This window comes from Heterodontus francisci, chromosome 1 (genome assembly GCF_036365525.1).
Source record: "Heterodontus francisci isolate sHetFra1 chromosome 1, sHetFra1.hap1, whole genome shotgun sequence".
Taxonomy (NCBI): domain Eukaryota; kingdom Metazoa; phylum Chordata; class Chondrichthyes; order Heterodontiformes; family Heterodontidae; genus Heterodontus; species Heterodontus francisci.
The window spans coordinates 269032961-269047730 of NC_090371.1; the positions used below are offsets into that span (position 1 = coordinate 269032961).

The window sequence follows — 14770 nt, forward strand, 5'->3', positions numbered from 1 at the left end:
AGGAACGGCGATATAGTTCCAAGTCAGGACGGTGTTTGACTTGGGGGGGAGGGGGGTGGGGGGGGGGGGGCGGTGGTGGAACTTGCAGGTAGTGGTGTTCCCATGTATTTGTTGCCCTTGTCCTTCCAGTTGGTAGAGGTCGCGGGTTTGGAAAGTGCTGTCTAAGGATCCTTGGTGCGTTGCTGCCGTGCATCTCGTAGATGGTACACACTGCTGCCACTGTGCGTCGGTGGTGGAGGGAGTGAATGTTTGTAGATGGGGTGCCAATCAAGCGGGCTGCTTTGTCCTGGATGGTGTCGAGTTTCTTGAGTGTTGTTGGAGCTGCACCCATCCAGACAAGTGGAGAGTATTCCATCACACTCCTGACTTATGCCTTGTAGATGGTGGGCAGACTTTGGGGAGTCAGGAGTTGAGTTACTCGCCGCAGGATTTCTAGCTTCTGACCTGCTCTTGTAGCCACAGTATTTGTATGACTGCTCCATTTCAGTTTCTGGTCAATGGTAACCCCTAGGATATTGATAGTTGGGGATTCAGCGATGGTAATGCCATTGAATGTCAAGGATAGATGGTTAGATTCTCTCGCTGGAGATGGTCACTGCCTGACACTTGTGTGGTGCGAATGTTACTTGCCACTTAACAGCCCAAGCCTGGATATTGTCCAGGTCTAGCTGCATTTCTACACGGACTGCTTCAGAATCTGAGGAGTCGCGAATGGTGCTGAACATTGTGCAATCATCAGCGAACATCCCCACTTCTGACCTTATGATTAAAGGAAGGTCATTGATGAAGCAGCTGAAGATGGTTGGCCTAGGACATTACCCTGAGGAACTCCTACAGTGAGGTCCTGGAGCTGAGATGATTGACCTCCAATGGCCACAACCATCTTGCTTTGTGCTAGGTATGACTCCAACCAACAGAGTTTTCTCCCTGATTCCCATTGACTTCAGCTTTACTAGGATTCCTTGATGCCATACTCTGTCAAATGCTGCCTTGATGTCAAGGGCAGTAACTCTCACCTCACCTCTTGAGTTCAGCTCTTTTGTCCATGTTTGAACCAAGGCCGTGATGAGGTCAGAGCTGAGTAGCCCTGGCGGAACTCAAAACTGAGTGTCACTGAGCAGTGGTTATGGTGATTTGAAAAAGATCATAGCTTTTTGAGTGGTGATATTCAGGATCTGACCTGTCGGCATTCTTCCTTCCTTAAATGATATGCTTAGGTTTGATTCCATGACTTCTGTCTCTCCCTTTGTCATTGAAGTAAGCATGTGCTCAAAGTAGAGATGTGTTCATAGCTGGTGGCGAAAAAGGCCCAAGGGAACTGGCTGGCATTCGAATCTGGCAACTATTGCGTGGCTTCAGAGGTAGGGCTTCATCTGGCAATGGTGGTATTGTTCATGCTGGAATTTGTTAGCTAAGTGAAAGGTTTAGTCTTGCCTTCATGGAAGGATTGGCCTAATCTCTTCCTTGCACCAAGCTCTACATCTACCTGAAATGTCTCGTTTGTAGCTTTCTCTTGTGGAGGAGAGGGCTAATAGTGAGATCTTTAGGAAGACACAAACCTCTCCATTCTGAGAAGGTTGCTAAGATGGTTGAATATCTAAGTGTGTATGAATTGTGAGTTGTACTTGTGAAATGGAGTGGGGATGGTGGTGGTGGGTGGAGGTGTTAGTAGGGAAGTCCTGACCTCCATTTCTAGCCAAAATAAATTTCAAGGCTATGGCATTATACCATAATCACTCTTGGAGTGCCTGAAATTTGGTAGGCCAAGCCCTCCCTGTATTCCTAGTCTCTTGTCTGCCATTGGAACTTGGAAATGTAATTGTTTAGATTGCAGAATTATCTGGCAGGTTGTATATGAAATAGGTAGAGGAGGTGGGTGAGCATTTTTATTGTGTGCACTAACTCAAAATCATGCATCACCCCACACGAGCTCCACAAATTTCATCCCTCCTGCAGATAATCTGGCCAAGATGTCTTGGTAACAGTCTGCAAAATGATTAGGCCAATGACTGGATCTTGCAATCCCATATAGCCCAATTCAGTAGGTTTTAATCCTGGCTGTTGGAGAGTGAGTGCTCCCTCTACAATGAATGTGCTTAAATAATGCTAGCTATTACCTACAAGAGCCTGCATTTCCCTCTGCGTAGTAAATGTGGCTGAAATAGGTGAGCCATATCCAGTTAGATCAAGAGATGTTCAGCTTCTGCCTGAAACTATGAAAATAATAGGTAGCCTGGGACCTGTTCTTGAAGACTCATCAACACACATATCGTCTTGCCTCCACCTCAGCGCAACAGCTCAACCATCGGACATGGATGGGCAGCAATCCAAACAGACGTGATCACCATTATGCTAGGCCTCTTTGCCCATCCCCAGGCCCAATTAAAACCAGAAACTAAGACCCAACAAGCTGCTTGAACTCTCTGATGTTCACTGCTCTCAATACAAGCACAGTCATACTAAAGAGCTTTAACATGTTGATACATTCCTTCTGTAAGCACTGTGTATTCAAAAACTGCATAATATATAATGTACACTTTCAAAAGATGTGTGAATGTATACCTAAATATGCAGTGGGTCTTGTGTAGTATCATGACTTCATAAAATATGTGAGTATATAGAATACGACCTCATAAATTGATTATTGAATATTTCTCACTGTTACTAGGTATTGAATCGTTTGACCTTTGCTTCAACGCTCTCTCACCTTCGTCGTCTTAACTCTCCAATTGGAAGAGATGGAAAACTAGCAAAACCCAGGCAGCTCCACAATACTTTATGGGGCATGATTTGCCCTGCTGAGACACCAGAGGTAAGATTGAGTTCTCTGCTGTATTGCCTATAAAAACGATCAACCTTTCATCAATTTTCTATATTCATTGCCAGTGTGAAAAGTCAAAAAGTGTGAGGAAAAGCACCATAAGTGCACATTGTGTGGTTAACTAAATAAGACTTCTGTACATGTAGCAAAAGAAAACAAATCAGAGTTGGAAGCAACAAATTCAACAGAGAGGTTTGGCTACAAGCTGGGCGAGAGTGGGAGCTAGATATTGCAGGCTACAAGATCCTTAAGACAGGAAATTGGGAAAGGAAGAGTATCAATATTGATAAAAGACACACAAAGCACAAGAAAGGATTTCAGTAACTATGATTTAGGCAGTGGAAGCACCGAGAAGAACTAAGGAAAGCAAACATTGCAAAACTCTAGTGGAAGTTGTCCACAGACTCTGCAGTGGCGGGGATGTATAAATACGAACATCAGGGAAGTATGCAGCAGAAACAATGGAATTATAATGGGAGATTTTAATTTTCATGTGAACTGGGCAAAGCAAAACCGCTTGAGTAGCAAAGGCAACAAATTTCAAGAATTTACTTGGGGTAGTTTTCTGGAACAACAGGGGGCGAAGGTCTCTGCGTAGCACAGCCAGGCAGATTTGCCTCTTTCTCAGGGACAGGCAGCACCATGGGCCATTAGCTGTACAGCTCGTACAGTGTTCTTCGTTGATATAATTGAAGAATACTATGAAGGTAGTGGCCCACGGCGCTGCCTGCCCCCAGGGAATCAACATAGTCTGCATAGTGCTGCTGGAAGTGGTGCTACACAAATGGATTTCTCCCCATATGTGTATTGAAATGAAACCAGGGAACAGGCCATACGAAATTTAGTGAAGATTAACCAATCGGAATTAATTAACAATCTGGTGGTAAGGAAACATCTTATGAATATGGACCCTAATATGATTGAATTTCATATTGGGTTTGAGAGGATGACTCACAAACCAAGGTTTTAAGTTTTATGTAAGGGCAACTTTGAAGGGCTGGAAAATAAATTGACTACTGTAAACTGAACTAAGCTGTTGTGGGTAAACCTCCAGACAGTGGAAAGTATTCAAAGAAGCATTCAGGCATACAATGCCATTGCATACCCCTAAAAGACAAAGACTCTACTTGTTTAGTTAGCAACCATGCTTTAGGTAATGAGGTAATAGAGCAGGATATAGAGCTTGATATTGTCTTTCTCTATAGCCCTGCAACCTTTTCCTTCCAAGTACATATCTAATTCCCTTTGGAAAGTTATTATTGAATCTGCATCCACTGCCCTGTTAGGCAGTGCATTCCAGAATATACATTTTTTTTTCCCCTAAAAATCCTCATCTCCCCTCTGGTTCTTTTGCCAACTATCTTAAATCTGTGTCCTTTGGTTTCTGACTCTCCTGTCAGTGGAAAAAGTTTCTCCCTACCTACTGTATCATGGCCCATATAATTTTCAAAAACTCTTAAATATCCCCTTTTTTTGATAAGTGAAAAGGGAGAGATTATTCCCTTTGGTTCAGATATTTATGAGCCAATTTAAAATTGTTGCTGAGAGCAGAAGAAGGTTAGGAGAGACTTCTTTACGCTGGGTTGTTGGAACATGGGATGCTTTATCACAGTGAGTAATTGGATAAATATTTGAAGTAGATAATATGGGGTTAGTTTTAGATTGCTTGTATGCCATGCTTATTTGACAATATAATTGCCTTTTGGAGCTTCTCATTTGTGTTGCATACTGTACTAGTGTTGAGCTTCATTAGACTAAATAAAATTTCATGGTCTCTGACTCTTGTAATCTTGTGTTTGGGTAAATGATGGACTCCAAGCAGAAAGGCTGCACGCGCATCAACACTAACAGAATTTCTTATCCACAGCTGTTACATAAGTTTCTAAATTCACTGGAAAAAGCCCTTCAAAACACTCTTGCAGGGGATGCAGAAACAAAGTGGGCCCACATCAGAGACGCCATCCATGACTCAGCAATGACAACCTTTGGCAAACATGAGAAGCAGAATGCAGACTGGTTTCAATCTCACTTTGAAGAGCTGGAACCTGTCATAGCCGCTAAGCGCACTGCACTGTTGAACTACAAGAAAGCCCCCAGTGAGTTAACATCCATAGCACTTAAAGTAGCCAGATGCGCTGCACAAAGAACAGCCAGGCGCTGTGCAAATGACTACTGGCTACACCTATGCAGTCGTATTCAGCTGGCCTCCGACACCGGAAATATCAGAGTAATGTATGATGGCATTAAAAGAGCTTTTGGGCTAACCATCCAGAAAACCGCTCCCCTCAAGTCTAAATCAGGGGAAACGATCACTGACCAACGCAAGCAAATGGACTGCTGTGTTGAGCAATACCTAGAACTGTACTCCAGGGAAAATGTTGTCACTGATACTGCCCTCAATGCAGCCCAGTCTCTGCCAGTCATGGATGAGCTAGATGAACAGCCAACAAAATCGAAACTCCGTGATGCCATTGATTCTCTAGCCAGTGGAAAAGCCCCTGGGAAGGATGGCATTACCCCTGAAATAATCAAGAGTGCCAAGCCTGCTATACTCTCAGCGCTCCATGGGCTGCTTTGCCTGTGTTGGGATGAGGGAACAGTACCATAGGACATGCGCGATGCCAATGTAATCACCCTCTATAAGAACAAGGGTGACCGCGGTGACTGCAACAACTACCGTGGAATCTCTCTGCTCAGCATAGTGGGGAAAGTCTTTGCTCGAGTCGCTTTAAACAGACTCCAGAAGCTGGCTGAGCGTGTCTACCCTGAGGCACAGCACGGCTTTCGAGCAGAGAGATCCACCATTGACATGCTGTTCTCCCTTCGCCAGCTACAGGAGAAATGCCGCGAACAGCAGATGCCCCTCTACGTTGTTCTGAAGAAGGGTCACTGACCTGAAACATTAACTCTGCTTCTTTCTCCACAGATGCTGCCAGACCTGCTGAGTGTTTCCAGCATTTCTTGTTTTTATTTCAGATGCCCCTCTACGTAGCTTTCATAGATCTCACCAAAGCCTTTGACCTCGTCAGCAGATGTGGTCTCTTCAGACTACTAGCAAAGATCGGATGTCCACCAAAGCTACTAAATATCATCACCTCATTCCATGACGATATGAAAGGCACATTTCAGCATAGCGGTGCCTCATCAGACCCCATTCTTATCCTGAGTGGCGTGAAACAGGGCCTGTGTTCTCGCACCTACACTGTTTAGCATCTTCTCCCTGCTGCTCTCACATGCGTTCAAGTCTTCTGAAGAAGGAATTTTCCGCCGCACAAGATCAGATGGCAGGTTGTTCAACCTTGCCAGTTTTAGAGTGAAGACCAAAGTATGGAAGGTCCTCACAAGGGAACTCCTCTTTGCTGACGATGCTGCATTAACATCCCACACAGAAGAGTGTCTGCAGAGACTCATCGACAGGATTACGACTGCCTGCAACGAATTTGGCCTAACCATTAACCTCAAGAAAACGAACATCATGGGACAGGACGTCAGAAATGCTCCATCCATCAATAACGGCGACCACGCTCTGGAAGTGGTTCAACAGTTCACCTACCTAGGCTCAACTATCACCAGTAACCTGTCTCTCGATGCAGAAATCAACAAGTGCATGGGAAAGACGTCCGCTGCTATGTCCAGACTGGCCAAGAGAGTGTGGGAAAATGGGGCACTGACACGGAACACAAAAGTCCGAGTGTTTCAAGCCTGTGTCCTCAGTACCTTGCTCTACAACAGTGAGGCCTGGACAATCTACGTCAGCCAAGAGTGAAGTCTCAAGTCATTCCATTTTTGCTGCCTCCGAAGAATCTTTGGCATCAGGTGACAAGACCGTATCTCCAACACAGAAATCCTCAAGGCGTCTAATATCCCCAGCATATGCACCCTACTGAGCCAGCGGTCCTTGAGATGGTTTGGCCATGTGAGCCGCATGGAAGATGGCAGGATCCCCCAAGGACGCATTTTACAGCGAGCTCGTCACTGGTATCAGACCCACCGGCCGTCCCTGTCTCCGCTTTAAAGACGTCTGCAAACACGACATGAAGTCCTGTGACATTGACCACAAGTCTTGGGAGTCAGTTGCCAGTGATCGCTAGAGTTGGCAGGCGGCCATAAAGGCGGGGCTAAAGAGTTGCGAGTTGCAGAGACTTAGCAGTTGGCAGGAAAAAAGACAAGCGCAAGGGGAGATCCAACTGTGTAACAGCCCCGCCAACCAATTTTATCTGCAGCGCCTGTGGAAGAGTCTGTCACTCTAGAATTGGCCTTTATAGCCACTCCAGGCGCTTACCCATTGTCTCCCGAGACAAGGAGGCCAAAGAAGATTTTTTTCCCCATTGAGTTTTTTTTTTTGGATCACTGTACTGTCATACAAAAAGTATATATTGGGGAAATGGGAAGATACATAAAGAAGGCTATTTGGTTGGAAGTCACCAAACTAACGTGGCTAACATGCGCTTGATGTCATTTAGTGTGTTATTTTCTTGAATTATTCAGTTGATTGCTCTTTTCTACAAGCGTTTGGTCATTTTAAAGAAAAGTCACGATTGAAAGACGAGATTAAGAATTAACCTCGGAATTTGGACGTATTTTGAACTGCAAGTGGTTTGTCCTAATCTGTGTCTTGGGGAGAAGATAAGTAATAACATTCTGGAATCAAAAACAGAAAAAGCTGGAAATACTCTGCAGATCCGGCAGTACTCTGAAGGATCGTTGACCTGAAATTTAACTTTTTTTTCTCTCCCTCTCTCTGCAGATGCTGCAAGACCAGCTGAGTATTTGCAGCATTTTCTGTTTTCATTTCAGATTTCCAGCTTTTGCAGTAGTTTGCTCTTATAGCAACATTCTAGGTTTGTAAGTCAAGTATTCAGACTGAAATTTGAACTGGTATACCTGGTGGTGTTATCTTTTAATTTTTACTTGCCATGCAGAGCTTTCTTTTTGGGAACTCTAAACACTGGTTATAGTTGTGCCCTGGTCCAAATGGCAAACAGTCAAACATTTGAAGTTTAAAATGCTAACTTTTAATATCTTATTCCAGGGTCATGCTGTCGGACTAGTGAAAAATCTGGCTTTGATGGCTTACATTTCTGTAGGATCTCAGCCCTCGCCCATTTTGGAATTCTTGGAGGAGTGGAGCATGGAAAATCTTGAAGAAATCTCTCCTGCTGCTATTGCAGAGTAAGTGAAGTTAACTGAGTAACACTTAGGGAAAATAACTTTTATAACAGCTTTTTACTGTACAAAGTTGGTTAGAATAGGTTTTGAATAGAATGAGAGAGACTGTAATTATCCAGCATCAGTGTTTGGCAAGCATGCATGGCTGTTGCAAGACTTAACATCCAGCTGTAGCTTCCACAGGGACCTTTTTTTGTTTGTGGATTGTACTGACTAGATAATTGCCTGAATAATAGAAATTGTATTGAGACATTAAACAATGCTGCAGACTCTGCAGATATTTCTAAACCTATACATTAAAACTTCCCAATTTTTTTTTTTTAGTGCTACTAAAATTTTTGTCAATGGTTGTTGGGTCGGAATACATAAAGATCCTGACCAGCTGATGACCACACTAAGAAAGCTGAGGCGTCAGATGGACATCATTGTATCTGAGGTATGGTAAATATCTGTATTTGCTCTGTATAGTTCTGGCTTGTCACTTGTATGATGTGGACTAATTGCACCAAATAATGCACTAAATCAGACCTGATGCACCTCCTTGTCTACTTCATTAAGATTAGGATGCTATCGAGGTAACATCAAGGCAACTTTGTTTTGTGTCTATGTTGTCCAAGGTGAGCTTGGAGTTGGGTACTGAAAATGGAAAAATGACCTATTTTGTGTTGCTTCTTGCCCAACAAAGTACTTGGAATTAATTTTAAATTCTGTTATAATGGTTGGTTTTTAAACTTGGAATTTTTTTTAACATTCATACAAAATACTTTCATAATGCTGCAGTAGATTTGTTGCATCCCGTTTGACTTTGAAAGTTCTAAATTGATTTAAGGTTTTTGAAAGGCTTTTTGTACCAAAAGCTGTAATCACAGCTTCTTGTCAGATGTCAGAAGCTCTGATTACAGATTTTAGACTTCAATAATTTCTTAAGTTTTGAATCATTAGTTGCCCTTTTTAATATTAGCCTGGCATGCAAGCTAGCATTTTTCTTTGATTTCCTCCTTTCTGTCTTTTGCCTTGCAATTGGAAAAGGAGAGAGTGGCTCTGCACTCTTGTCACCTTAGGCTTGCTGCTAGACTTGAACCAGATTTTAAACAAATGTCTTCATTTACCACTGAGCAAGTCTGTTTGGAAATGGAAGTTCTTCAGTGAACTTCCCAATATTTGTCCTTCAGGCCTTTGTATTTGCCTTTCAATAATTGAAATATTTGCCCTAACTGATGGGCAACTGATATAATAATAGATGTGGCATTTAGAGTGGTTGTACTTACTGATGATGGTGCAAGTTGTTGATGTACTTGGCCCTTTAGCCTTTGCACCCAAGTGATGACTCATCCATGGTGATTTTTAAACTGCTCTGATCCCCTCTCATCTGACTTCTGTCATCCTGTCCTCACTCAGCCTTGCCTTTGACGTAAGTTCTTCTGGCTCCATCCTTTACTCACCATCCTTTCACCATAGTTGGAAAGAATGTGACTGGAATACAATGTCTTCCATGTTTCCTAGCACTTGGGGTTCAGCCTTATGCAGGAGGAAGCCCACTTGCGCGAGGGCCCTGCAAACCTGTACCCCAATGAGGTTACAGTGAGGAGTGATGAGGCGGATGGGGAAAACACTGTCAAAAAGAAGGAAAGAAATAAATTATGTCCAGTTCTCTGACAATTGGTCTTTTGTATGCTCCTAGAAATTCCTTTTTTACATGAAAACTCATCCATGATAATAAATAGTGATGATAAATGTATATTTAATTCTGATTCAGTAAAAAAAAACATTTAGAATATCTTTGAGTGTTCCTCACTTCATTAATTTCTAGCTTCATTTATTAACAGCTGAACGTTCTCTTTACTTAAGGTGTCCATGGTGAGAGACATCCGTGAGCGTGAAATTCGAATTTATACAGATGCAGGTAGAATTTGTCGGCCGCTTTTGATTGTAGAAAAGCAGAAACTACTGCTGAAGAAGAGGCACATTGATCAATTGAAAGAACGAGAGTATAACAATTATAGGTATGTTATGGAAAATACAGAGCAATCCTATATTTGCACAACTAACATGATTTGTTTTGTATTATTGCTTGCCATCCTCTCCCAAAAAATCTATTTGAGTGTATAGAATTACGTGGAATACATTTGGCCTAACTGGCCTATGCCAGTAATAATGCTTCACATGAACCTCCTCCCATCCTAACCTCAACAGATCCTTCTTTTCCTTTCTCCCTCATGTATCTATCCTTAAATGCCTCTATGCTATTCACCTCAACTCCATCTGGTAGCAACTTTCACATTGTAACCATTCTCTGGACAAAGAAGTTTTTCCTGGATTGTTCATTGCATTTATTAGTAACCATCTTGTATATATGACCCCTTATTTTAGACTTCCTCAAAAGTGGAAACATCTTCTTTACGTCTGCCCTATCAAATCCTTTCATAATCTTGAAGATTTCTATTGGATCAAACAACAGCTTTGGTGTTCAGGAAGTACTCAAAATAAAAGTGCTGGGGCAGTGACAAAATATCATTCAGCAACCCACCCTAATAATCAATCTCCTCTCTGTGCCCTGCCTAAAAAGTCAACAGTGTTCAGTCTACTCCACAGTAGAATCAATGAAGAATCACTCAGGCTTTGCATTTTTCTCTCATTTAAAATGCTGTTCTAGGAATTCCTGTGGATGCTGATTTGAAGTTTCAGGTTAACAAGTTTAAAGGCAAAGCTAGAACTGTTCTAAGATGCTTTGTTACCCTTATATGGAATCTTATTAGCTAAAAAAGGCTTTCTTTTGTAACTTGCTTATGATTTACAGGGGATAGAAATCGAAGGAAGCATTGAGAAACACATTTTCAAAACACAAACATAATTGAAGTCTGCTTTCCACCACCCCCCCCCCCCCCCCAAGATGGATTTCTATTAGGAGTGTTAAAATTTGGCTTTCACTATAGTTTTAGGATTGTGCAGTACCTCCCTCTACCTTGGGAAGTGTAAGAAATGTTATTTGCTTCTTTCGACCACACAACAGATGATACAGTTGCCAAGTTACTTTTTAGATTGGCAGCTTGTTCGTTTGAGGACAAAGTAGCTTAAGCTGAATCTCTGAAGAGGACTGTTGAAGTTCGACAATGAGTTAATAAAGACCATCTGACTCATAGACCCATCTACTCCTGCGTTTTCAATCCACCTGTATCCATAGTGCTAAAATCTTAACTGCTGAAATAAGTATGAACTTTGCAGTTCCTGAACAGTAGAGTATGCTAGAGGAACCTGTAAGCATAAGGTTATAGGATTGGAATGCAAGGCACCTAAATTATTTCTCCGAACTAGGCAAAATTCAGGGTAGCTTCAACCTGTGTAGATGGTTTCTTCAGTTGCTAAATGTATGGGGAAATGGGGGGCTCAATAAATTCTGCAGAGCCAGGGGGCTTTCTGTTTCAACAGGCTACGGTGGAGGTGGGGAAGAATGATGAGACTATATATCACGCTGTGTTATATATTCCAGGGTTGCTAACTGTAGATCAGGTGGGAAGATCAAAAATTGACCCGCAGAAATGAGCTGTGGAAGAAAAGTATTAAATTTTACAGTATTTGCCTCCAGTAAAGGAGAAAGGGAAGCCAATTGTATTTTTTTTACCCTCCTTTCCTCCTCTGTTGTTTGGGATACAGTTCCTTGGATGACATCTGCCCTCTGGTAACTTCTCCAAGTGGCTATTCTTAATGTGTGGGCCTATTAGCTAATTAACCAATTTGGGCCATCACAGCTAAGTCTCAAACTATGCTTGACATACACAAGCATGCACACTTCCCAGCAGGAGTCACTGAAAAACAATCTGGAGTAGGAACACTGTCAGTGTACCCTCAACTTGATAGACTCAGTGTCTTGGATAGTTCCTTTATCTTTCAAAACAACAATAATTGCTTTGTTGAAGATCTCTCTGCTGCTGTCTGTTTTGGGGATGAGATGTGTGTATGAAATGATGAAACCAGAATCGTATGCTACTGCTAGCAACCCCAGCTGGTCTGTTGGTTTATCTGTTCGCTTAAGGGCCTCCATGGAGCTGCTGGGTTCCATCCCTCCCTTGCCCTACAGTGGTGAATGTTAATTGCAACATCTCCTTGTCTTCAGCAATGATGTTGGGAAATTGATGTATATGCTGCTTACGTTGAACATATTCCTCTGTCGATTGTAACATGTCTCTGTAACCGGAGGCCTATTGCTGCTATTGGGGAGCGGAACAAAGTGAGTGAACAAAAAGAAATATTGGGCATTGCAACTCCCAGCAGCCTCCCATCATGTGGGAAGCTTCCTGTGGTTAATGTGTGCAGTTGTACTTGTCATACTGTATACGGTTAAATGGTTTTTAGACCATGAAAAACTTGTAAAGGAATTGTTCCATAGCCATGAGTATTTGACAGATTTATAACCTAATATAGGACTCAGAGCACATTGACTAAGTCCAGCTTTTTTCTCTCCACATAGTTGGCAGGATCTTGTGGCTAGTGGTGTGGTGGAATACATTGATACGCTGGAAGAGGAGACTGTAATGCTAGCCATGACTCCCGATGACTTGCAGGAAAAGGGTGTTGCATACTGTTCAACGTATACACATTGTGAGATTCACCCATCAATGATTCTTGGTGTTTGTGCATCAATTATTCCATTTCCTGACCATAATCAGGTGAGTAAAACCAGAAGAGAACTGTTCATTGCGAGGTTCATTGTGGAGGTAAATTGCTGAAAGATGTAACAAATATCACTTGTATTGTTTCAGGTTGGGGAAAGATGTACTAACATCTGAATGAGTACAAAAAGTATTCCAGTCATAACAAAAACACCAGAATTGTTACCAACAGAAATCCATTAGGCTCTTTTAAGAGCTGATCCTTATTTTAGCTTGTTTGCATCACATGTCTTGGTCTCTCTTTCCCCAGATGTATCTGTTACCTCTGGAAAGCATTTTTATGGTCTGGTTCACTCACTTTCCCTGGTAATTCTTCCCACAGCTCCATTGACCTTTGGGTAAACAAGCTCTGCTGATTTCCCCTTCTTATCCTAACTGCTAATTTTGAAATGATTTTTTCTGGCACTTGACCATGATTTGATGATTGCATTGTTACCCACTATTTGTGCCACCTCCTATAAATGGGATTTTGCTTATCCATCCCAGGTATTATCTTCTATTTATTAAAATTGATAGGTGGCTCCCCATATTTCATTTCAAGATGCATCAAAAACCTCAGTCCTCTTTACCATATGAGATTTTTCATTTTAGCAGTGACTCATTTATCGGCATTCCCCTTGATGACTGTAGTTGGTATTGTGATGAGTATCTCCAGCATGAAATTCCATTTGACATTGGCTGCCAGTGCAGTAGCCTGTCTGATACACTGCTGGTAAGGATCTGTAGGCATTTGCACACCTTGGCCACTGGATGGCACTGATGTAATGTGTCTTCAAACCCTATACCTGTGTATGAAATGGTTCAGTCTTTTTGGAATTGGAAAAAAATGTTTTATAATCTCTGAAATAATGACTTTGCTTTTTCACTCTTGAAACCGGGCTTCCCTGATCAGAAAATGTTGTAACCTTTACCCATTGTTATATACAATCTCTGCTGCTGGCCCAGCAACCTGGCTCAGTACGACTTGCCTGTTGCAATTTCTCGTGCCATCCTGTTATTGGCTATGCGAATGTCCGTTCAGTGTCTCCCTGGACCATTTTCCATTATCACTCAAACTATAAATATAAAACCCTTCTGAGCCATTTTTAAGGTTACAAACCCATCTTTTTTTTCTCTCTTCCCCTGCCCCCGATTATTGAGGTTGTATGCTGTTCTCTGTGCTGGGAATGTTGACAGCAATCCACACCCCAATGTTGGAATTGTTTGTCAGCAAACCCAGCACCCCTCCCACCCTCCACCATTTGTTTTCTGCCCAAACTCCCCACTTGCATCTGAGGTTGCTTGCCACTACCCCCAACTAAGATTGTTTTCTGTCTCTAATTCTCCTTCCATTGGTTTTTACTTCACTACTAATTGCATTTTCAGTTTTAGATTAGATTAGATTAGAGATACAGCACTGAAACAGGCCCTTCGGCCCACCGAGTCTGTGCCGAACATCAACCACCCATTTATACTAATCCGACACTAATCCCATATTCCTACCAAACATCCCCACCTGTTCTTATATTTCCCTACCACCTACCTATACTAGTGACAATTTATAATGGCCAATTTACCTATCAACCTGCAAGTCTTTTGGCTTGTGGGAGGAAACCGGAGCACCCGGAGAAAACCCACGCAGACACAGGGAGAACTTACAAACTCCACACAGGCAGTACCCGGAATCGAACCCGGGTCCCTGGAGCTGTGAGGCTGCAGTGCTAACCACTGCGCCACTGTGCCGCCCTAGTGTAGTGAGGTTGGACAGAATTTTTAAATGTGTAATCTGAGCTTTCTAGAAAGGGATGATTTGTGTGAAGATGGATTTGTGAAAGTCTCCAATTTCATTAACTAATCCTTTTACTGTTCTAGTCTCCCAGAAATACTTATCAATCTGCTATGGGTAAACAAGCTATGGGAGTTTATATTACAAACTTTCATGTGCGTATGGACACCCTAGCACATGTGCTATACTACCCACAAAAGCCACTTGTTACAACCCGTTCTATGGAGTACCTGCGATTCAGAGAGCTACCAGCCGGTGAGTGACTAATCGAATAAACAAGCTAAATGTTGAGCACTTACAGAATCACATTTGATCTCTGTATACTTGGTGGAATTATCATTACCACAT

General features: G+C 42.4%; 1 protein-coding gene across 1 annotated transcript in view; it reads left to right on the plus strand.

Annotated features, from left to right (window-relative positions):
• polr2b (RNA polymerase II subunit B) overlaps positions 1-14770 on the plus strand; it is a 58440-nt gene that overhangs the window by 21248 nt on the left and 22422 nt on the right. Inside the window, exons 11-16 of the mRNA XM_068044590.1 lie at positions 2669-2812; positions 7854-7993; positions 8315-8426; positions 9839-9993; positions 12456-12654; positions 14509-14677. Of these exons, the coding sequence (XP_067900691.1) occupies positions 2669-2812; positions 7854-7993; positions 8315-8426; positions 9839-9993; positions 12456-12654; positions 14509-14677 (919 nt within the window). The remainder of the gene's footprint in view (positions 1-2668; positions 2813-7853; positions 7994-8314; positions 8427-9838; positions 9994-12455; positions 12655-14508; positions 14678-14770) is intronic.